The 23,905-nt window shown below is 48.4% G+C and overlaps 1 protein-coding gene across 4 annotated transcripts in view; it reads right to left on the bottom strand.

The window, feature by feature from the left end:
* The window catches only part of FOXN1 (forkhead box N1), a 50,394-nt gene that overhangs the window by 8,685 nt on the left and 17,804 nt on the right, over positions 1–23,905 (bottom strand). For all 4 annotated transcript variants that reach the window (XM_080984077.1, XM_080984078.1, XM_080984075.1 and 1 more), the window contains exons 2-6: positions 17,772–17,912; positions 15,911–16,417; positions 10,593–10,700; positions 7,430–7,557; positions 4,450–4,546 (exon numbers count right to left, since the gene is read on the bottom strand). In XM_080984077.1, the coding sequence (XP_080840203.1) occupies positions 4,450–4,546; positions 7,430–7,557; positions 10,593–10,700; positions 15,911–16,417; positions 17,772–17,891 (960 nt within the window). In that variant the 5' untranslated portion in view covers positions 17,892–17,912. The remainder of the gene's footprint in view (positions 1–4,449; positions 4,547–7,429; positions 7,558–10,592; positions 10,701–15,910; positions 16,418–17,771; positions 17,913–23,905) is intronic.

The raw sequence follows: 23,905 nt of genomic DNA on the forward strand, positions 1-23,905 counted from the left end.
AGATTCTGGAACTCATGAATAAAGGGGACTGGGAACACAGAAAGCTGCCTTATATGGGTTGCAGGAATTTGTGTACAGGTTGGGGGGGGGGGGGTTGCCCCTCCAGCAGATATCATGCACATACAGCCCACTACCAAAATCAGCACAATCACTTTTGTGACTTTTGTGATTTGTCCCCACAAAACACTTCATCGCAGTTCCTTCCTATCTATTCAAAGGGCCTTTGCAGCACGATATCAAACGTAAGAATTCACTGATAAATGCATCTATGTACTGACTCACTGGGGAAACTTCGGAAATTCATATAGACAGGTGAGCTCAGCTACTCAGCAGCCCCTCTGCCTGAGTGATAATCCCTGGCACCCTGATACCTGAGTGCCAGATGGGTAGCCATTCCAGAAATACCAAACCCAGATGAAGACAAAAGGGTGGGATGAACTTGGCTGGGAAACAGGGAAATGTAAATATCTTTTTTGTTACACTTGATGGGTGTTTGGTGGAGGGCAAGGGGAACCATGGGGCAGGGTCCAGGATGCTCAGATTACTGTCACCAGACCTCCCCTTTCACGATGTAAACATGATGTATGAGTGATGTAGTTTGGGGGGGGTGTAACATGGGGATTAGCAGCTAATAAAAGTTTGGGGGCTCTTTTGTTGGGGGCTTCCATCTTGTTCCACCTGGTGGCAGGTGGAGTCCTGTCTCGGCAGTCTTCAATCAAGACCAAGCTGACTGGCTGCTGTTTTGCTCTGCTATTCCTGGCTGGTGCCCTTGTTTTTTGTCCAAGGGAGCCCTCAGATTTCTCCGCTAACATATGGAACCAGAGCATTAGTCCATATAATTCAGCATTGCCTAAACTGGCTGGCGTCTCAGGCAGGGGACATTCCCAGCCGCATCAGGACCTTCTGTATGCTAAGGCTCCTTCCCCGCTTATCCTTCGCCTGAGATTTCCTCCATCGCAGGGGGGTGAGCTAGATGACCCCTGGGTTCCCGTCCAACGTGACAATTCTATGGTTGCATGACAACCTAAACTCTCTTTGGAGCTGATCAGAAACAGAGCATCGTTGGCTAGGTTTTGCTAGCCCAAGGATGGAAAACCGACGAAATACCAACTAAAGAACAATGGCAAGAGAAAACGATGGAATTCACTGAAATGGCAAAGTTAACTGAAAAACTTGGAAACAAAGACAAGAGAGACTTTAAAGAAAACTGGGAACTATTCATGTTGTACTTACAGAAACAATGTAAAGAAACGGACTCACTAGCAGTATTTGACTAAACACTTAACAATGAACAAAATGAATACAGAAATTATTGATATGATAAAATTACAATAATATACAATTTAAAGATTTTAAAATTAAGAGATAAAAAAGCAAGCAAGAGGAGCTAATATGTTAAAAAACAAGAAGAGGATGTTGAGGGAAGTCATTGTGGGGGCGGGGCGGGGAATATTTGGGAATTGTATCTTTTGTTTTTTGATGTGGTGTTATTATGATAAAAATGTAAAACTTGATAAAAATCGTTTTTAAAAAAGAAAAAGAAACAGAGCATCACCAATTCCTCTTGAGCCACAGTGGGAAGGGAAGGATAACCAGTCCCTTTTAAACAAAGGTGCATTTCAGGTGAGATGGCGTCTCTCACTGGGCTATGGGGAAACCTGGGATCTGGTTCTCCAGCAAGAGGCGTGATGTTAGTGGTCAGTGAGGCGATGTCTCCTCGCTTGGAGTGGCAGTGCGATTATATAAATCTCCAACTTCCAGAAAGCTGAGCTAGGCCTGCCTTCGTTGTCCTACGCTGGTGTTTCTGCTGATTAGCTAATTGCGTTTATAATTAAATTTCTGGCTCTCTGTTTTCTCTCTGACATATTCCCGGGAATCTGTCAGGTTCTGCAACTTGTTTCCTGTGTCGTCTTCTGCGGTGAGCAATGGTCTCCCCCAGGAAATGACTTCAGGAGAGCGCTGCGGACGGATCAAGCCAAAGGGGGGCCCGTTCCACTCCAGCCAGTGGCCGAGCCCATGTCCCCAAAGAGAAGCAAAAAACTCTGTCGTTTGGGCAAAGGCTCCCTGGGAACACAGACCGCTGACCAGTGACTTCATCTGGTTTTCATCTTACCATTGATTTTACTTACAATAACATCAGAAGAGCCTGCTGGCTAGTAGCCATCAACACCCCACTCCTCCTCCCTGGATTCAATCCTTTTTTTAAAGCCAACCACTTTGGCTGCCATCCCTGCGTCCTGTGGCAGGGAGTTCCACAGTGTAACGATGCACGGCATCTGTCCTTCATGGGATGCCTGTGAGTTTTGGTGTTACGAGAGAGGGAGGAAAACTTTTCTCTGCGCTTTGCATAATTTTAGACACTTTTATAAATGTCCAGTTCTAGGTTGCTGGCCATTACTGCCTCCTGAATTTTTAAACCATTATTATTAATAATCATTATTGTTAAATGTTTTAAATAGCTGGGTTTTTACTGATAATTTGTTTATTCTTTTAGTAAACAACTCTGAGGTGTTTGCTGAGTTTTCTTTTACAAGCCATTGGAATATAGATTTTGTGAACTGAAATAACAAATTTAAGGTCATATATATATATATATATATATATATATATATATATTGTTCATAAATATGTGGATATGTGGACCACATGTCTGGAGCAGCACAGGAAGACTGCCCTGAAACCATTTTGACTCTCAAACTGACCAAATGTTTTCTCTGCAAGGAGGGAGGGGGTGAGGGAACCTTCCCATTGTCTCAGGAATTGGGTAATCACCATCTCAAAGGACTGGCCAGACTACCAGGAAAGGCAATCAGATAAGGCATTATCCAATAACCTGACAGACAGGAAAAACAATTCAAATTTCTGTTGTAGACCACCTTTTCTGTGATGTATGTATGATGTATGGAGGGGTGGTCTTTCTTGAGCTCCAAGGCAGGGAATTTAAAAGGTCTATATAAGGGCAGGCACACCTTTGTTCTAGGTCTTCCTCCTTTCCTGTGTGTGAAGGGGGCACCTTGTTGCAACAGTTCAATAAAGATCAGGCTTACTAGCTGCTTTGCTTCTCAATATTCTCTGTTATTTTTTCCTCCTGATGGAGAACCTATAAAGGACTCTATAAGGGCTCTTGTGTCCACCATAAGGGAATGAGGGCAGATGTTGTTTGTTACAGAACTAAACAAATGGAATAACCTCCCTTTGTACTAATCAATCAAGCCAAACCATTTGCACCCACCCAAGCTAGCCTGCCTTGCAGGGGGTTGGCCTAGATGCTCCCGTCCAACGCTACAATTCTGTGCATCTATAAGCCCTTCCAGACCACCTTCTCTGTCTGCCACCCTGCTGGGCGCAAAGCGACAAAGAGTCCCTGGCACGAGCAGATTCCCAGCTTGACATTCGCTTTCTCCTCCTGCCTGCCGCACACCCTCGCTTGCTCACTGAGCCTGGCAAGAACCCCATGATCTTTGGAAAGTTATTGGGCTCTTGCAAAACTCTCTCCCTTTTAGAAATCTGGTTCTGCTGAGCGAGGAGAGGCACTTCAAAGCGGCTCAAATTGTGTGCGTACCTTCCCTGCCCCTTTTTACCCCACGGACGTGGGAGTCAGATTGCTGTGTTTCAACTAGAAAAGGGGCCAGTTGCATCACTGCAGTTGCCACCTAAGTGCTGGTTGTCCTTTCCCTCTCTCGCCCTGTATTTTATTCCCAAATTGTGCTCTCCTCCACCCCATGGCTCTCTCTGCTCCGAGAGCAACGGAGGGATTTCCTTCTCTGCCTTTTTTGGCAAGGATTTGCCCTGTGAGGCTGAGAGTGGAAACATGAGAGAAGGAGAAAGGGCAGGATAGGCAAGTAAGAGGTAACCGGAAAGCTCATAAAATTCTGCCAGGAATGGAGAGAAAAGTTTTCCTCCCTCTCTCGTAACACTGCAACTCGGGGGCATCCAAGAAAACGAAACGTTGGAAGATTTGGGACAGAGAAAAGGAAGCCCTTCTCCACGCAGCGCAGAGTTAAATGGTGGAACTCACTGCCACATGAGGCAGAGATGGCCACCAATCTGGCAGGAAGCTGGCCTCAATGGGCCAGCAGGCTTTCCCCCCTACATTTTTAGCTGAAATATTGCCTGCTGTTTCTTCTACGATGCCCAATTTTGCTCGAAAAATTCTTTTTCTTGTGTTTGTTGCAAAGAAATCTGGGCACCTCCTGTGAGACTGAAGAAAAACCGACCGATCAAGCCAGGCGGTGCCCAGCATTGGGCAGGTTTCCTGGAAGTGCCTCCTTCTGGAGGAAGTGGCGCAAGGTCTGGTGGGGGGAATCCCCCAGCTCAGGGGCAGAACACCTGCTTTGCATGCAGAAGGTTCAATCTCCAAGAGCGTCTCAGGGAGAGCTGGAAATGCTCCCAATCCGAGTTCCAGGCCTACAGATCTGCAACAATCCATCGCTCGCCACAAGAGCTTACCTTGAAATAAGGGAAGTGTTCCGTCATGAAATTGTAAATCTCGCTGACTGGGAGGCTGCCAGTTTTGCTGTTCTTGAGCGCCATAAATATGAGGATGCTGGTCAAAGGAGAAAAACAAAACACAAAAGGGATGTTAAAGCTTCCTTCAACCTTCAGTTTCTCTGCTTTTGCTTAACAGGGACTAGCAACCTGGCACTCTGGCAGCTATAGCCCTGCTTACTTCCAGACTGGGTTACTGCAATGTGCCAGATTATAGGGAGAGCTTTGCATGCCAGCCTCACCGTTTCCTTCATTTGGTGCAGGGATTTTATTTTCAGTATGAACAGGGCTCCGTTTTTGCACCTACATACACAGCAAAGGCTCATGTTTCCAAAAAGGTCTTGATTGGGGCACCTGATCTCTCCACCACTTTTAATCAAGATGAGGAGGGCAGGAATAAGGAAAAGCAGGACAGTCCAGGATCAGATCAGAAACCAGGACAGCTTCTGTAATTCTAGGACTGTCCCTGGAAGATCAGGACACTTGGAGGGTACGGTTTAGCTTTGGGTTCGTCTTGCCCCCACAGACGCCCATCTGACCCCTTCAGGCACTACTGGCACTACTGCAGGGGCCACATGCCCCCCCTCCTGCATTCGTAAGAACTTGATCATTCAGTGTGGCAGCATCTACACTGCGGAACTCCCTGCCTCTTGATATTAGGGCAGGCGCCTTCGCTGTTCACTTTTGGGAGTCTGTTAAAAACATTTTTTTTTAGACATGGCTGACTGATGCGACTTCTAATCTTAGTCTATTGTCATTTTAACTTTTCAAAGGTCTTAAACTGTAAACCGCTTTGCGGTGTATCTTTTTACAATCAAGCAGGGTGTACGTTTCACGAAACAAATGAGCAAACACCTCGCATTGCTTGGGAATGACAAGGAATGAAAAAGAGTCTATGCTGTTTTGAGAAGCTCGGTCCACCATCTTGATGCACCCTGGCGTCCAAGTGTCTCCAAATTTAAGCAAAAATCCTGCTCCTTGATCTCAGAAACCATCATGAAAAAACTGGTTGAAATCAGGACAGTTTTGAAAGTTTGTGGGCCATCTTGATTGAAAATGGCACCCAATGGTGTCCAACCCTAGAAGAGAACCGGTTCCTTTCTCTCAGGAAAAGTCAGGCAACATGCAGCTCTGATTTCTTAAGAGGCGTCCAATCACATTGCGGACAGGCAAGCAACTTTCCAAAATATATAGCAGATCGACACAAAGTCTGGCAATAGAAGGATTGATTGGCAAACAGGCTCATCTTATTTTTATTTATTCAATCAATCAATCAATCAATCAATCAATCAATCAATCATTTATATCACAGAATGTCTCCATGGCTTGACTGTAAAAAACAACAACCCTCAAAGCAATTATGAAAAGATAAAATAAGAAAATCAAGAAAAACTTACAGCCATACTTTCAAACATACAAAACGTTAAAATACGGAGGCAGATTAAAATCACCTCGACTTTCTAGGCATCTGGAAAGTTCTGTCTAAAGAGGAATGTATTTAGCAGGCACTGAAAAGAGTGCAGCGAAGGCACTTGCTTGACATCAATAGGCAGGGAGTTCCACAGGGCACATGCTGCCACACAAAAATATTGTGTCCTTACCAATGTGGAACAGGGATTATGTGGCACCTGGAACAGAGCCAGTTCGACTGAGCACAGCAGGTCAAGAGGGTCGGGTGAACTTGTCCAACTTGTTAAAGGCTTTATGTCCTAATAGTAACACCTTGAACATGGCCCAGTAGCAGATCAGCAACTGGTGCAGATTTCTGAGTCCAGGTGTGATACTCCCTGTCAGCAGCCGTGCTGCAGCATCCTGCTCTTAAGTTGAGGCCCAGTATACCTGAAGGAGCGTCTCCACGCCCATCGTTCAGCCCGGACACTGAGGTCCAGCTCCGAGGGCCTTCTGGCAGTTCCTTCACTGTGAGAAGTGAGGTTACAGGGAACCAGGCAGAGGGCCTTCTCGGTGGTGGCGCCCGCTCTGTGGAACGCCCTCCCACCAGATGTCAAGGAAATAAACAACTACCTGACTTTTAGAAGACATCTGAAGGCAGCCCTGTTTAGGGAAGTTTTTAATGTTTGATGTTTTATTGTGTTTTTAATATTCTGTTGGGAGCTACCCAGAGTGGCTGGGGAAACCCAGCCAGATGGGCGGGGTATAAACAATACATTTATTAATTATTATTATTAATAGTAGAACTCGTTGGGGGCACCCCACGAAGCTGGACATTTGGAGGTTAAGGACAGACCACAGCTTGCAGCTGAACACTGAGGCCTCTTGTGCTTGAGTCCTACATGCATCTGGTTAGTCAGTGGCTGGTTCTGACATTCTTCTGACGTCCTCATGGAACCTCCAGGTGCAGAGGCAGTCTATCCAGATCCCTCTGTTCTGTGGGGCATTTGTGAGAACAGGGTGCCGGACTCAATGGGCCTTCGGGAAGGCTATTGGCTAGGATCACGGCAGTCTCCAGGCACAGGGGCAGCCTACCTCCAATTGCCAACTGCAAGACGGGATGAGGCTGTTGCACTCAGGGGTCCTTCTTGTGGGCTTCTGATGGCCACTGTGTGAACAGGATGCTGGCCTGGTTAGCTCCCTTTGGTAGCCAGGCCTCTTCTCATGGAACCTCCAGCTCCAGAGCAGACTATCTTGAGTCCTAGGTTCTTGGGGGTATTTGGCCACTGTGAGGACAGGATGGGTGGCCTTTGTCCTGGTCTGGCAGGCTCTTCTGATGTCCTTTTAGACATTACTCCAAAAATCGAAGAGAAAAATCCGAATTTCTCTTTTTTCACCAGCCATTATCTACTGATGCTTTCCATTATGTTTTTATGGATCGTTTTATTGATCTTGCTAGTCTGTCTGTTTTAAGATGCCTTGGGGGGATCTTACGAAAGAGCAGGTTCTAAGCATCCCAATGAGGAAATAAAATGAAGGTGCAAAGGCTTACCTATAGGAGTAGATGGGCTTAGGGAACAGGGGCTGGTGATGCTCTTGGCTGCTCTGCGGGGCGATGCGTTGGTAGGGGTACTGCGAGCTGGAGATGTAGGAGAACGGGTAGCTGTTCCCTGCAGGATACTAGGGACACAAGGAGACGAGAGATGTACCTTCATTGTATCAAAGGCTAGAGTGCAAAAAACCAAAACAAACTCCAAGAGATTTACAGAAAGGATAACACAACGAATCCATCAGTTTTAAAAAAACACAACACAGGTAAACTACTGTTTAAAACATTCATAGAATTGTAGTGTTGGAAGTCTGACCCGCTGCAATGCAGGGATTACAGCTACGGAATCCCCAACCAAAAATAATTAAAATCAAAATTGCTGCATGAACCTCCATCAACGGAAGTAAAGTCACAAAGATGTTATGAAGGCGGCCAGCCCAGGCCCTGGTCTGCAGCCACCATGACTAGTAGCCTTTGCTAGCCCTCTCCTCCTCCACGAACTTGTCTTTTAAAGCCATCCAGCTTGGTGGCCCTCGCTGCCTCCATGTGGGAGGGAGTTCCACAGTCCATCCATGTGCTAACTCCTTGTACTCTGTAAAAGAACACCTCTGCGTCTCATTATCCATTATTAGTGTTCCTGAAGGAGCAGCATTCCCGTTGCCTTTACGCATATCTAAGGGAACAGGGAGAGCCCTTCTCAAGGCCGAGAGAGCCCAGGCTGCTTGAGGGGAGGGAGGCGGCCCCAGGAACCGAGCCCAGAAAGCTCTTGGGCAGCCAGGGAAGATGCTGTCTTGTGTTGTGGGCGATATTCTGCTCTCTGCAGCCCGTCCTGGGGAGATTTACCTGTGGAAGCTGCAAAGCCCTACAGAGGAATATTAATGGCAAGGAGGTGGTGTGCCCTTTAAATGTTGCTGTACTAGCTCCGGGCAGCCAGCATGCCCAATGGTTAGGGATGATCAAGGGAACGGAGGGACTCCCCTATGTGGAAAGTTTGCAGCGTTTGGGGCATTTTAGGCAAGTGAGGTGACATGACAGGAGTTTATAAAGTTCTGCAGGGCAAGGAGAAAGCAGACAGAGGTGATTTTTTCTCCCACTCATAACATTGGAACTTTTGATGAAGCTGAAGGTTAGGAGATGCAGGGCAGATGAAAGAAAGTCCTTCGTCACGTAGCATGGAGTTAACCTGTGGAACTCCCTCCCACAGGAGACAGCGAGAGCCGCCAACTTGGAGGGCTTCCAAAGAAGACCGGACAAATTCTGGGAGGAGGAGATCATGCGGCTGGACGCAGTGAGATCAGGATGCTGGACTAAACGGGCAACGTAAGATCAGCTTATGATCTTACGATGGGAGCTGGAGGAAGAAACGGAGGGCCACATGTTCACCCCCCTGACGTGCGCATTCTGCATCCGGGGAGGTGTCCAAATCGTTTTTGAGCCCCCTGCCTTAATAGCTCAACTGGGATGCTGAGAGGGTTGTGTGAGCCCCTGACATTGAATACACAGTCCTGGGAGCTGCCGTTTGCCCCAACACCATCAACAAACTTCAGTTCCCAGAATTCTTCTTTTTAAATGGCTGGCATGTGTGCTACCAAAGACATGGTCATTGGTTGCAAGATCCCAGTCAGGGGACGGCAAAGCCTTGCCTAGTTATTGCTATCAGTTTGGGGCTCCAAGGAGCCTAAAGGCTGTTGCTGGACTAGATGGGTCACTTTTGGCTTGATCCAGCAAGGATCAGGTCCAACTTGTGGGTTTCCTGCTCTTAATCTTGGGGCTGTGGGCTCAAGCTCCATGTTGGACGAAAGATTCCTTCATTGACGTGGGGTAGACTACATGATGCCCCTTCCAAATCGATGATTCTATTATTCGATCGGGGCATCTGGTCAGCCACTGTGAGAAAAGGGTGCTGAACTAGGGGGGGCCCCCTTTGGCCTGACCCAACAGAGGTCTTCTGTTGCTCTCGTGGAACCTCCAGGCCTAGTGGCAGTCTATCTTGATTCCTAGGCTATTTGGCCATGGTGAGGCTGGGCCAGAAGGGCCACTGGTCTGATCAAGTGGAGCTTTTCTGGTGTGCTTGGGGGTCAGACCCTGTGCCAGGGCTTTTCTTGGCATCTTGGGCCACATCCTGCCCTCCAGCGAGGCTCCAGGGGTCACCTGCCCCACCCTGCTCACCTGCGGTTCTGGGGCCAGGCGAGGAAGTTCTTTGCTCTGCAATTCCGATTTTATTGGTTTCAGTCTCTCCTTCAGAAGTTGGGGAAGGAGCTGGCGGAGGTGTCCTCATTACGGGCTGTTTTGAAAGGCCATTTCTGTTTTATGAGTTTCAAGGCAGTCGGTGTCAGGTGTGTTATTTCGTTTTTTATAGGCAAATGAAGGACAGCAGAATGGTCCAACCGCCTTTCGGGAGTTTTACGACGGCAAGGCTGGCACCACCGTCCTCGTAAGGCGGATGGGCAGGTGACTCCAGGCCAGCCAGGAGATGGTTTCTGACTGAGTCAGCCTTGACCCAGCAAAACACAAGGCAAATCCGTTCTGCTGGTCAGGGCCAGAAACGAACGAGGACGCTGACCTCCCTGGATGACAGAGAGCTTGGTCAGGCAGTCAGAGGCCAGGATGCTCTGCGGAAGGAATCCAATGATGGCAACCTGGAAGTGGCTCGTTCTGCTGGATTGGGCCCCTGTCCTGCCTGGTCCAGCATCCTGTTCTCACAGTGGCCGACCAGATGCCTTTTTGGGGAAGCCCACTAGCGGGAGCTGAGTGCGAAAGCAACTCTCGTCTCCTGCACTTTCAAGCAACTCATATTCGGGAGCATTGCTGCCTTGGACCGTGGGAATATAGCAGATTCATTGTGACTGGTAGGCACTGAGAGTCTTAGCCTCTGTGGCCCATCCAGTCCAGATCTCCCAATGGGAAATGTGCAAGCAGGATTCGAACACAAGAGCAACTCTCCCCCTCCTGCGATCTACAGCATTCTGGTATTCAGAAGCAGTTCCTGCCTCCAACCGTGGAAGCAGTGCAAAGCCCTCAATAGCTCCCTCCTCCATGAAATGTGTGCAATCCTCTTTCAAAAAGGGTTAGTGATTGTCAGCGTCTCCTGCAGGAAGGAGTTCCGCAGTTCAGCAACCTGGGTGCCCCTACTGTTGTGGGTGGGGGTCGCCCCATCCTGCCTTACCTGGTGGAAAGGATGAGAGGGGCAATACATCTGGGGGGCCTGAGGTTGGTAGCAGTAGGGGCTGGCCTGTTCTTCCAACGGTGGAGTCTTCAGCTTGACCTCTGTTTCCTGGTGGATGAGAGAAGAACGGTCATGGTGCCATGTTTAAAAAAACCCAGACCCCAAAACCTCAGGTGTGGGAAGCCTGTGTTCAGTGTTGGTACTACTCGAAGTGAGAGCTGGACCATCAAGAAGGCTGATCGCCGAAGAATGGATCCTTTTGAATTCTGGTGCTGGAGGAGACTCTGGAGAGTCCCATGGACTGCAAGAAGATCAAACCTCTCTATTCTGAAGGAAATCAGCCCTGAGTGCTCACTGGAAGGACAGATCCTGAAGCTGAGGCTCCAAGACTTTGGCCACCTCATGAGAAGACTCCCTGGAAAAGACCCTGATGCTGGGAAAGATGGAGGGCACAAGGAGAAGGGGACGCCAGAGGACGAGATGGTGGGACAGTGTTCTCGAATCTCCCAGCATGAGTTTGACCAAACTGCGGGAGGCAGGGGAAGACAGGAGTGCTTGGCGTGCTCTGGTCCGGGGGTCACAAAGAGGCGGACACGACTAAACAACTCAACAACAACAACAACTACTCGGAGTAGAGCCACAATGAAATGAATAGGTAGCTTAGATCCATTCGTTCCAAGGGGTCTACCCTGAGGAGGACCAGCGATTGAGCTCATGGACATGAAGGTGAGGGTTGGAAGATTCAGGGCCGATAAAAGACAGGACTTTTTCATGAACCCCATAAATAAACTGTGGAACTCACTCCAGCAGGAGGCCAACTGGGATGGCTTTAAAAGTTCAAGCAAATTCATGGAAGAAGAGAGGGCTATCGATGGCTTTGGGGCTTTGAAATTCTGAATCGTGTCGTGCAAAATAAAAATTGCAAGCCTAATGCATATATTAGGGAAAGTGGCTGCCAAATGTTTATGTGAGTTAAAATAATGCTGAAAGATGTGTTCTGTTAGTGGAAACGGCTTGCTGGGAAATGTGTTTATGTAGAAAAGTGAGTCCATTGGGAGAAAAAGGCACAGAAATGTAGGCTTTTTTTAATATTAAAAAAATTGCAAGCTGATGAAGAAATGAAGCAAATTGGGCTGAAAGATGGAAAAATGAAAAACTGAAACGTCCAGATTCTTCCACCCTAATGTTATGAATTTGGGGGAAGTAGACTGTATGCAAAGACCCTTCTAATCCCTGCATCCAGCAAGTGTTAAACTCCAATGAAGGCTCCTAATTCTTGGAATAGCCAGACTAGCCTCCTGGTGATGTGCAAAGGGATGGGCAGTAATGTGACCTAGAAGTAAAACAGCAACCGGGGGAAAGAGCCACAGCAACGTTTGAGAGCCATATTTGATTTCTGTTTGACTGCTGATATGGGAGCAGCAAGACCTTTTTTGGGTTTAATAATAATAATAATAATAACAATAATAATTTATACCCCACCCAACTGGCTGGGTTTCCCCAGCCACTCTGGCCGGCTTCCAACAAAATATTAAAATAGAATAGTCCGTTAAACATTAAAAGCTTCCCTAAATTGCTGGAAACTCCTCCATCGCAGGCTCAGGTTGTACATATGTGTAAACAAGCCATATTATTATTAATTATTATTAATAATAATTGAATTTATATACCGCCCGATACAAGGAGGTCTTAGGGCAGTTCACAGAATAAAAGCAAAATATAAAACCACAAAATACATAATCAAAATAAAGACAACAACCCAATAATTCCCCCCCAAAAGAAACAACAACCACATTTTAAAAGGGCATAGGATGTCAATCAAATCAACCAAAGGCCTGGTTAAAAAGGAACATTTTTGCCTGGCGCTTGAAGGTGTATAATGAAGGCACCAGGTGAACTTCCCTGGGGAGAGCATTCCACAGATGGGGAGCCACTGCAGAGAAGGCCCTGCTCTCATGTTGCCACCCTCTGAACCTTTTGAGAAGGTGGCACATGGAGAAGGGCCTCAGAAGATGATCTCAGGGTCCGGGGAGGTTCATCTGGAAAGAGGCGGTCCTTGAGGTATTGTGGCCCTGAGCCCTTTAAGGCTTTATAGGTCAAAACCAGCACTTTGAACTGGGCCCAGAAACTAATTGGTAGCCAGTGCGGTTAGACTAGGATCGCCGATGTAATGTGCTCAAACCGCCTTGCTCCGGTGAGCAACCTGGCCATCAAATTCTGCACCAGCTAAATTCTGCACCCAAACCGTCTTCAGAGACATATATCATAAAGATACCATAGTCTCCGCTCTGCTTCATTTCCAAAAGGAAACACAAATGGTGGAACCCCAGAATCTTCCACTGCTCAGAAACTGGGTGCCATGCAACAATAACAGGATCAGAAGCAGGTAGCAGTGGGATGAGGCCAGAGAGGGACCCTCTAGTCCAGACTTCCTTGAACTTGGCCCTCCAGATGTTTTGAGACTACAATTCCCATCATCCCTGACCACTGGTCCTGCTAGCTTGGGATCATGGGAGTTGTAGGCCAAAAACATCTGGAGGGCTGAGTCTGAGGAAGCCTGTGTCTAGTCTAACCTCCTGTCCTCATCGGGTGCCACCCAGATGCCCCCAGACGAAGACCACAAGCCGGACACAAGAGCCCCCTTCCTTCGCTCGGTTCCCAGAAACTGGAATTCAGAGGCTTTTCCTTCCACCGGTTGTGGAGGCAGAGTGCGGCCATCCCCACTAGCAGCCACTGACAACCTCCCTAAATTTATCTAACCCTCTTTTAAAGCCATCCAAGATGGTGGCTGTCAACACCGCCTGGTTTGGGGAAGAAACGGCAATTGGGTTTTTTGCACAATAACATTTGTTCCCATCTAGCAGGTTTTCCAAAGGCAAAACCGCTTGGATGCATACCTAGAAAAGCATTGGAATATATATATATATATATATATATATATATATATATATATCTCCAATGAAAAAAGTCAGAGCTGGAGTTTAAAAATTAACATGGAAAAGTTTAAAAGGCGCAAGGAGATAGGGTAATAATATATCAAGGATGGGATAACAAATAAATTGAATAACGCAACAATAATAAAAATAATAGTAGGTAAAGAAGATCACACACTTGTGGAGGGAAGTGCTGGGCTGCGGGGAGGGAGGTGAAGGGATTAATTGAAATTGTTAAAGACTGGTATAGCATTTAAGAGATTTAAATTTTCATAAAGATTCTATAAGGAAAGCAGAAAGCAGCAAGAAATATCAAGTAAAGGTATCAGAGAGGAGCTCAGTGTAAATGAAAACATGAGACATGGTTTTGCTACATATGATTTTATTTTGGAGTTGTCTGCTTAGTTTGGAGTTGTTTGTTGTAAAGAATGTATATAAAGAATGTATATAAAGAAGGTACAGGGTTATAAAGACCAGGACTAGCCGCCTGAGAAACAGTTTCTACCCAAATGCAATTCTGGTTTTAAACGCAGTATAAGGAGTCTCTATAGGAGTATATTGTATTTTAAAATGGGGTCTCTATAGGAGTATATTGTATTTTAAAATGGGGTTTCAGAGTTTTTAGGGTGTTTTGAATGTCTTATGTAGATTTTTCAATTTCATTGTTCTGTATGGGACAATGACAATAAAGAGATCATATCGTATGTGAATAAATTTTTTTTTTTAAATGGGGGGGCAGAAAAGCAAAAAAGAAGAAGAAAAGAAAATAGGAAAAGCATTGGACAAATGGAAGGCAACTCAGACTCATGCTTTCTAGGCATGGATGGGGCAAGCGGGAGGGTGGAGGAGCCCAGAGATTGGTCTCTGGGAAAGGGCCATCGGACTCTTTTGGTGTCGCTAAGAAACACCTTTCGCACTGATTCTGCTGCAGTTGCAGCCAGAATGTACTGTACAGAGAAGGCTTGGCAGTTGGTGACTCCTTTGCAATCCTGTGCAACTCCAGAATGCGTCTTGCCAGCCAGGAGACCTTGTGACTGTTACACCTCTAATTAAAGCAGCAAGTGATTTTAAAATGTCTTAATTAATGGGTATAACGCATCTCTTTTCCTCTCTTTTCTTTGGCCGGTCTGTAGAGCCTAAGACCGAAAGTTAAACAGAGAGAGGAGTGTGTGGATGTGCCGCTTTTGGGGGTGATCTCTTTGGAACAGCTTTGAGCGCCTAAGAAGACCAGAAGTGCAGCCTGCAGGATCAGGCCAGTGGGAGCCTCCCTGGTCCAGCCTCCTGCTCTCACGGTGGCTCACCAGATGCCCGTTTTGAGCAACCTGCCTTCAGGATCAAAACCCTCTCCTTTCCGGAGGCTTCCAGAAACTGGTATTCAGAAGGGTTGCTGCTTCTCCATGAATTCGCCTAAGCCTCTTTCAAAGCCATCCACGTTGGTGGCCATCACTGTCTCCCGCAGCAGCAGGGAGTTCCGCAGTTTAACTTTGAGTGAAGAAAGACTTCTCTTTCGTCTCACCTGGACATCCCAGCATTCAGCTTCATGGGATGTCCAGGAATTCTAGTGTTATGAGAGAGGGAGGAAAACTTCTCTCTGTCTACTCTCTCCAGGCCAAGTTTATCATTTTACAAACTTAAACCATGTCGCCTCTTAATCACTACTTCTCTAAACTGAAAAGTCCCAAATGCTGTGATCTTTCTTCATAGGGGAGTCACTTCCTCCCCTCGACCATCTGGCCCTTTTCTGACCCTTTCCAGCTCTACAATATACTTTTGAGGGGAGGCAGCCAGGGCACAAATCCGATCGCACCAGAGATTTGTATTATGATATTGGCAGTTTTCTTTCCAACGTCTTTCCTAATGATCCTTAGCACGGCGTTTGCATTTTTCACGGTTCCTGCACATGGCACTGACATCTCCATTGAGCTGTGCACTTTCTTCATGGCCTGCACGGTTTTCTATACCTCTGCCATGTGCTGCAACTCTCAGACGCTTCGACTTCACCCCCAAAGGCACACTCCTCCATTGTCTGTCGAGACAGACGGAGGCCAGCTATCATCTTGCGTCTTCCTTGACTCTTAAAAAGCCTTAAATGCTGCAACCCTTTCCCCATCCCTTTGATCATTTTGGTGGATGTAATAACTGTAAAAAAAGTTTATCCAGAAGGGACCCTGAGGGTCATCCAGTCCAACCCGCTGCAATCACAGCTGAAGAATCCCTGGCAGGTGGCCACCCAACCTCTGCTTCAAAACCTCCAAGGAAGGAAAGTCCACCACCTTCTGAGGTCATGGAAGCATAGAACCGTAGAGTGGGGATCCCCGAGCATAACATAATCTGAACCCACCTCCTAAGGAATGCCGCCATTTAATTAGAACGAGCCCAACTCACCATAGCCTGGGGGTGATGTTCCTGCCCAGGGTTGCCATACTGCAGGCCGTTGCACCAGGCTGGCTCGGAGGAGAGGCTGGGAAGGTGTGCCAGATACATCTCTGCCTCCCTGGTCATGGTGGGCCCACACATCTCCTCAAAGCCCTCCATGCTGGCTGCCTTGAACAGGTGTCCGTCCATGGCCAGGGCCTGCTGAGCTTCTGGGAAGGTCTCCTCCGGGAACTGCCTCTTGTAAGGGTGGAAAGGGGTGTTGCGGAGAGAGCTCTTGAACCGGCCACAGGTGCCAGCCGCGCTCTCCTCATAGCTGTAGCGCCTGAACTTCTCAGCGGCGCCGGAAGGGACCTTGAAGGCTTCCTGCTCAGCTGGGTTACCTTGGCTGGTGGAGAAGCTCCCGTAGATGTGTTGGGGGGGCGGGGAGGAAGTGCTGGAGCTCGGGGAGGACTCAGAATGTGTCCTCTCGGTCCGGGCCTCGCCATCATACGACGGGCAGCAGAAGCCGGGGGTCTCCTGAAAGCAGAGGCATAGCAAGGTCAGGGGGTACCCTGTGCAATTTTATTTTTTGTTAACCCCCACATTGCAATTTTTGGGAACGTTGCCCAGAGGTGTTGAGCTTTTTAAAGGGAGGGTTGGCGCAAAACAGATACAGTGGTACCTCGAGTTACAGACGCTTCAGGTTACAGACTCCGCTAACCCAGAAATAGTACCTTGGGTTAAGAACTTTGCTTCAGGATGAGAACAGAAATTGTGCGGTGGCAGCACAGTGGGAGGCCCCATCAGCTAAAGTGGTGCTTCAGGTTAAGAACAGTTTCAGGTTAAGAATGGACCTCCAGAACAAATTAAGTTCTTAACCCGAGGTACCACTGTACGCCCACAGATCACGCAAATCTGACTGGCGATCACATGGAACCGTATCAGTGCCACCAGATGGGGGTGCAAGCATCGCCCGCGGGGGGTGCCAGCGCCGGCCACTGACCGCCGATCGCATAAAACCACCCACCGGGGATGCAAGCGCTGGCCGCTTGGGGGTGCGAACCCCACCAGCTGGGGGTGCCAGGCTGATCGCTGGCCGTATTTGCATGATCAGCAGATGGATTATCCCAACGACGATCGCGCCAATCACAAAAATCCACCTGCTGGGGGTGCAAGCGCCGCCATGACGATCCACCCAGAGGGATTTTGTCACCCCTCCCAGGCATGGCACTTGGGATGAACCGCACCCCCCTTGCGATGCCCCTGCCTGAAAGCCACCAAAGACCTTTGAGGAGGGTTAGGTCACTGTGAGAGCAGATACCGGGCAGGTAGAAGGTCCCAGGTTCTTTCCCCAATGGCATCATAAGGTAGGGAGTCCCGGCCTACCCAGGCAATAACTCCTCATCCAGTCTATCCCCCCCCAAAAAAACCCCAAACCCATCTGGGCACTATTCCCAACCATCCCTACAAGATAAGTAAGTTAAACTCTATGGTGAGCACACCATAAACTCCACAGGCAAAACACCCCCTAGACCTAGGGGAGATTCCTGACTTGGGCAGGTGAGCCTTGGGGTCCCTTCCTTTTTATCCTCACAACAATCAAGGTGAGCTTCATGGCTTAGTGGGAGATTTGAACCCTGGTCTCTGCTGGGTTCTAGTCCGACACTCTAACCACTAGGCAACGCTGGCTCATTACGTGATGTCAACAGACTCCAGTTCCCATCAGCCACCGTGGCCCCAATGGTCAGGCGGGCTGGGAGCTGATGTCCAGCAGGAACACCTCTTCTGGATTGACACTGGTCAAGTGGGGAAGAAAACGCACGGCCATTCTCATCTGCGTTGCAGGGGGCTGGACTAAATGGCCTCCGGGGGTCTCTTCTAGGATTCTCACCTGCTGGATGGGGGACCCCGAATTGTCATGGGTCTGCATCCGGTCGCCGCGTGGGTTGCTGTCCAGAGAATCCGAAGGCGAAAAGGTAATGCTAGATTGGTCTTGGAGCAGTGAAACCATCACCGACGCCAGCCAAGAATCCTGTTTCAACAGAGAAAAACAGCCAGCCAGGGAAATAAATACATGACCTCAGATGAATTGGAGACTTTCTGAGCTTCACAACAGGATGCACTTCAGTGCCTCTGATCCCAAGGAAAGGAGCTGGGCTTCCATCTCCCTGAAATCAAGAGGATGGCTGTTGCCGGTCCTGTTGGTTTTGATGGGACAAGGGGGTGTTGTTCATCTGCCAGGTGGTGGGTTCAGGAGGTAAGAAGAGGCTGCTGGATCAGGCCCATGGCCCATCTAGTCCAGCATCCTGTTCTCACAGTAGTCAAATGCCCATCAGTACCTAGGACTCGGGATAGACTGCCTCTGGGAATGGAGGTTCCATAAGTGCACCAGGAGAGACTTTCTGGATCAGGCCACTTGCCCACCTCACAGGGGGGCAGCCCCATGCCCAAAAGGGAAGTCCCCTAGCAGGATCCAAGCACAAGCAACTGGGATACAGAAGCACCACTGCCTCCAGCTGGGGAGGCAGAGCTGACCCATCCTGCCTAGCAGCCATCAAGACTCATATCCTCCTCCATGAATTTGTCCAGTTCCCTTTTAAAGCCACCCAGGTTGGCGGCTATCACTGCCTTCTGTGGCAGGGAGTTCCACAGTCCAACTCTTCTCTGCACGAAGGAGGTCTTTCTTTCCCCGGTCCTGAATATTCAGGGGATGACCCTGCCTTGTAACTTTGTGAGAGCGGAATAAAAGGATTTCCCTATCCACTTTCCATCAAAGCGCCATACAAGAGCATATAAATAGAGCAAAAGCCCACAACCCTGGCCAGACAAGCGGCTTTGAATCCCCAAACTGCCTACTTCTTGATATTTAAGAAGAGTTTGCTCCGGCGACTTTGAGCTCTCCTTTGCGAAACCTGGGATGGAAAGGCGACTGCTTTACGGCTCTTGTAAGGGGAGCAGAATGCAGCCGGCACCTCTGACAATCCAGAAAGGCACCTGCAAACTTTTTTTATTTCGCCTGGAATGCCTTCCTCGCAATCTCTGAACCTCCCGGGGCTTTTACACCCGGTTTCCGTTGCTGATCCCCCTGGGCGGCAAACATTTCAGCAGGACTTACTCATGATAAAACATCCTTTTTTTCCCCACCCCCACCCCCCTTTGAACTACAAAAGAGACTTTTTAGCATTTTTACAACCCTGCCTCTTTGTTTAATCCGAAACTGATAGATGAGGCTGGAACTTCCAGAGATAAACCCTTTGGGTGCAAAATCTGGGCGAAAGTTGCGGGAGACTGACAGGGCCCACGAGGAGGGCACCCCAGATTTCTTGGGGCCACAGGGCAGTTTGGTTTTGCTTGGTTTCTACATCTGCTTGTAACCTTTCTAAACAAAAATCCGGATGGAGATTCATCAGCATTTTCTGTGCAAATTTCTCCTCAATGTACACATGCACACATTTTACTTAATATATGGATTTTTGAAAGAACCTCCCCCAGAAGCATCCTTTATCTTATTTCGTCTAATAACACACATTTCTCTCCCCCACTTCGCTGGAAAACCACACCACAATGTTTGGAGGAATGCAACTGTTACGAGACAGCTGCATTCACACGTTCAGCTTATTTTCAGGTTGCGAACCGAGTGAATCTCTCTCTGCTCCCTAACAAAAACGCCCAAGGGTCCTGCCCTCTCCTTTGCCTAGATTTGACGCTCTGGGGTTTTCCACAGGGAACTTATTTCATTTCACTCGCCACACTCCTGTTTGCAAGGATGAGTGCTTTGTAAATAACAAGTTAATGAGCCATTTATGCAATTGATAAGAGAAGATGGCACCGCCTTAAAATTAGGAAAAGGGGAAAAGGGAAAAAAAAACAGACGTGAATGCTAGAAAACTCAATGGAACTGTGGTAAGGGCAACCAGATTTGTAAGCCTCATCTACCTTCCTAACAGTCAATTTTAAAATTATTATTATTATTATTATTATTATTATTATGCAAGAGGACTGGAGAAATCCATGGAAGAGGAGAGGGCTATCGATGTCAACAATGGCTCTTCTCCACAGAGGGAAGCAGTGTGCTTCTGAACAGGGATCTGGGACAGTGGCATGTGGTGAAATATTTAGTAGGGGGACAAGTTAGGGCTGCAGAGGTTCCAGCTTGCGAGGGCAATTGTGGGGGCTGATGTCACACACGCGTGGCATCCCGATGTCCTGTGGTTGCGCGCATGAGCAATGTGCCTCCCTTCCTAAGCCTGGAATTTGGGCAAGAGGCACCAGGCTTTAATACTTTAATACTCTAATTTAGCAGGAACATTTAGGGGACCAGCCTCACCCCCCTAGTCCACTGGCTGCATGCGACTGGTCTGGAAACCGCAGGAGGGGAGAGGGCCCTTGGGCTCAAATCCTGCTTGCAGGTTTCCCAATAGAGGCACCCGACCGGTTGGCCACCATGAAAACAGGATGCTGGAGTTGGTGGTCCCCTTTGGCCGGATCCAGCAATGGGTGCATACCTCCAAGGTTTAAGGCAAGCAGCATCACAGCTCCCACCTATTGCTGGCCTGCTGGACGGGCTGCATAGCATATTTTTAGGTCCCATTCTCAGCATCTCTCATAAAGTGCGTCTCCTGTTTGTGCAAAGGTGACCAGAACCGCACAAGCTCTTCCAAACGAGGTCGCGCCATAGATTCACATAATGGCATTGCGGTATTTTTCCAGGGTTTGGAGGTGCAACCCCACTTAGGAGAGCAAAGGCATGGCTGCTTGAGTTTCTAGCGGGACAGATGGGAGCCAGCCAAGGCTGAGATTGCTCCTGACCAACGACCAAAGCCCCGTGTCTCCGCCGCACTCTGCAAATGGTGCGTGGCCATCGCCACTTCCCCTCGGATTAGATGCCTGCTTTGAAAAAACCAAGGAAGTGGAAAGCGCATGGAGAGGCGACGCTGGCCAAGCTCCTTCGCTTGCGTGACTGACGGGTCCCGTCAGCGAGCCAGGCCTGCACCCGGCCCCCGTTTCCTTCTCGCTCTTGGATTCCCGAGGGCCGCTATTCTGGCGACACCTCTTTGCCGCTCGCGCATCTTGCACCGCTGCTGAGCTGGATGCCAGGTGCTGCTGCTCCTGAGGAGGCCTCCCGTGTCCCCGGAGGCTGAGATCAACTTTCACTGGAAGGCGGCGTGTTTGGATGATCCCCAATTCGTAATTCATCCTCTGCTCTACATGCCTCCGAGGAGGTGCGTGATCCCAGGTTGACACCGGTGTTTCTGATCTTCCCCCTTCTCCCCCACCCCTTCCCCAAAGCACTAAATCACCCTCTTCCCAACCCCCCTTCCTTCCTTCTGGGATTCACGCCGATGCCTCTTGGTTCGAGGAAGAGCCAGAGCGTTGGAATAGGACCCCAAATCACCTCCACACCAGGATTCTTTAGCTGGGATATCCTGGCGGGTCCCTTCCATCTCCACAATCCTCTGATTCTAGATGGTACAACCACCATCAAGTTGCATCTCATTTCCTCATTTATTGCATTTTTCTCCCAGGAGCAGGAGGGGGAATACGTGGTTCTTCTCCTCATCCTTTAATCCCTCCAACAGCCCCGCGAGGTAGCTCAGGTGGAGAGGCAATAACTTGGGCCAGGCTCACCCAGTGAGAGCTTCGTGACTGAGCTGGAGCATTCGAACCCTGCTCTCTCCCCAGGCCTTAGCCTGACCCTCTAACCACTACACCGCACTTTCTCTCTAGCAAAGAGTGTGGCTGGAGAACCAGGCAGACGGCCTTGTGGGATCAGCAAGGGAGGCTCTGTGGCAGGAGAGATAAGAGCCTCGACAGCAGCCACAAAACAAACCACAGCAGATTCCCCTTTTTGCAGCCACAGCTACACAGGATCTGCATGACCTCAGAAAAGGAGGAGGAGGAGGAGGCAGCTTTGTGCGGCACCTTTGAGTCTTCCAGGGTGGGGTTCAGGGGTTGAGTCAGCAGCTGGGTGGGGACGGGCACAGGAGGGCGAGGTGGGGGAATGGTTGGCCTCTGGATTCCCGAGTCAAAACACCTTGTCCCTGATCTCCATCAGATCCAGATTGCGGCAGGTTTGGCCCACAAAGTGTGTATTCCTGCCTGGTGGTGTGAAAGGCTCCTCCTTTGGATTTCCACACGTGCCCAGAACATCCCTGGTGATTTCATGGAATCGTGCAGTCAGAAGGGGCCCCTGAGAGACATCTAGTCCAACCCCCTGCAATTGCAGGAAGCAGAGCTGAAGAATCCCAGACAATCTCTGCTTGAAAACCTCCAAGGAAGGAGAGTCCACCACCTTCTAAGGGAGATCATTCCATTGTTGAACTGTTGAAATTCCTTCCTGATGTTTAGTCAGAAAATCCTTTCTTGCAACTTGAAGCCCTGGGTTCGAGTCCTACCCTCCAGAGCAGGAGAAAACACGCTTGCTTCCTCCTCCAGGTGACAGCCCTTGAGATATTTGAAGATGGCTCTATCTCAGTCTACTCTTTTCCAGGCTAAACATACCCAGCGCCTTCAACCGTTCCTCATCAGGCTTCACTTCCTGACTCTTGATCATCTTGGTTGCCCTCCTCTACACACCTTCCAGCTTGCAAATGTCATTTTTTAACTGGGATGCCCAGAACTGAACACAGGACTCCAGGCAGGGCCTGACCAAGGCGGAACAGAGTGATACTATTACCTCCCTAGATCTGGACACTGGACGTCTCTTGATGGCAGCCTAGAATTGCATTTGCTTTTTTTGCTGCTGCATCACACTGTTGCCTCATGTTACCTTTGTGGTCCACCAAGACCCCTCAATCCTTTTCACAGGTCATCTCTCAGAGTGCCAGGCTAACTGACTCTTTGCTCCAGCAAGTGAATGGCGTGATAACGTGGCTTTCAAGTTGGTAGCAGGGCTGGCGATAACAGAAGCCAGAGAAAGCAGACAAATCACCCAGAAGAGGCTAGTTATGTCTCTCCTTTTCTTTGAAGCGGTTTCTGCTTCATGCTAACAGCTTAAACAGTAATGCTGCAGGAAGGTGTTAATTTTACTGCATGCAGTGCACTTAAAGAAAATGTTATGAAAATGATATATAGATGGTATTTAACACCAGCCAAACTTGCCAAAATGTATAAGACAAGAACTAATGAGTGCTGGAAATGTAAAGGAAGGTATCTTTTACTACATGTGGTGGACTTGTAAAGAGGTAAAGGCTTTCTGGGAAAAGATATATAATGAGTTAAAGAAAATGTTGAAAAATACTTTTGTTGAAAAACCAGAAGCCTTTTTATTGGGTATAGTGGCTGAAGAGATACCAAGGGAAGGTAAAAGATTGTTTATGTATGCAACAACTGCGGCAAGAATTCTTTACAAGAAGAAGTACCAACAAAAGAAGAGGGGCCGATGAAGATGTTGGACTATGCAGAATTGGCGAAGCTGGCGGGAAAAACCCGAAACCAGCAAGATCAAGCATTCCAAAAGGACTGGGGCACATTTATACGATATCTGAAAGATTATTGTAAGCAATTAACATCACTAGCAGGGTTGTCTGAAGACTCGCAACGAGAAATTTTCTACCTTTCTATATTTACAGTGATACCTCGGGTTAAGAACTTAATTAGTTCTGGAGGTCTGTTATTAACCTGAAACTGTTCTTAACCTGAAGCACCACTTTAGCTAATGGGGCCTCCTGCTGCTGCGCCGCCGGAGCACGATTTCTGTTCTCATCCTGAAGCAAAGTTCTTAACCCGAGGTACTATTTCTGGGTTAGCGGAGTTTGTAACCTGAAGCATATGTAACCCGAGGTACCACTGTATTTAAATTTTGAGTTATTTTATAATGTATGTAATGAGAACTGGAAAACGTGCAAAACGCAATGATGTAAAAGTTAATTTTGAAAGCCATGAGGTGGGAGGGAAGGAAGTTGACAGGCTCTAAAGAGCCAGGGGTGTATTTGTTGTTGAGTTGTTTAGTCGTGTCCGACTCTTCGTGGCCCCCTGGACCAGAGCACACCAGGCACTCCTGCCTTCCACTGCCTCCCGCAGTTT

This window comes from Podarcis pityusensis (genome assembly GCF_964106645.2).
Source record: "Podarcis pityusensis genome assembly, chromosome: 15".
In the NCBI taxonomy this organism is placed as follows: Eukaryota; Metazoa; Chordata; class Lepidosauria; order Squamata; family Lacertidae; genus Podarcis; species Podarcis pityusensis.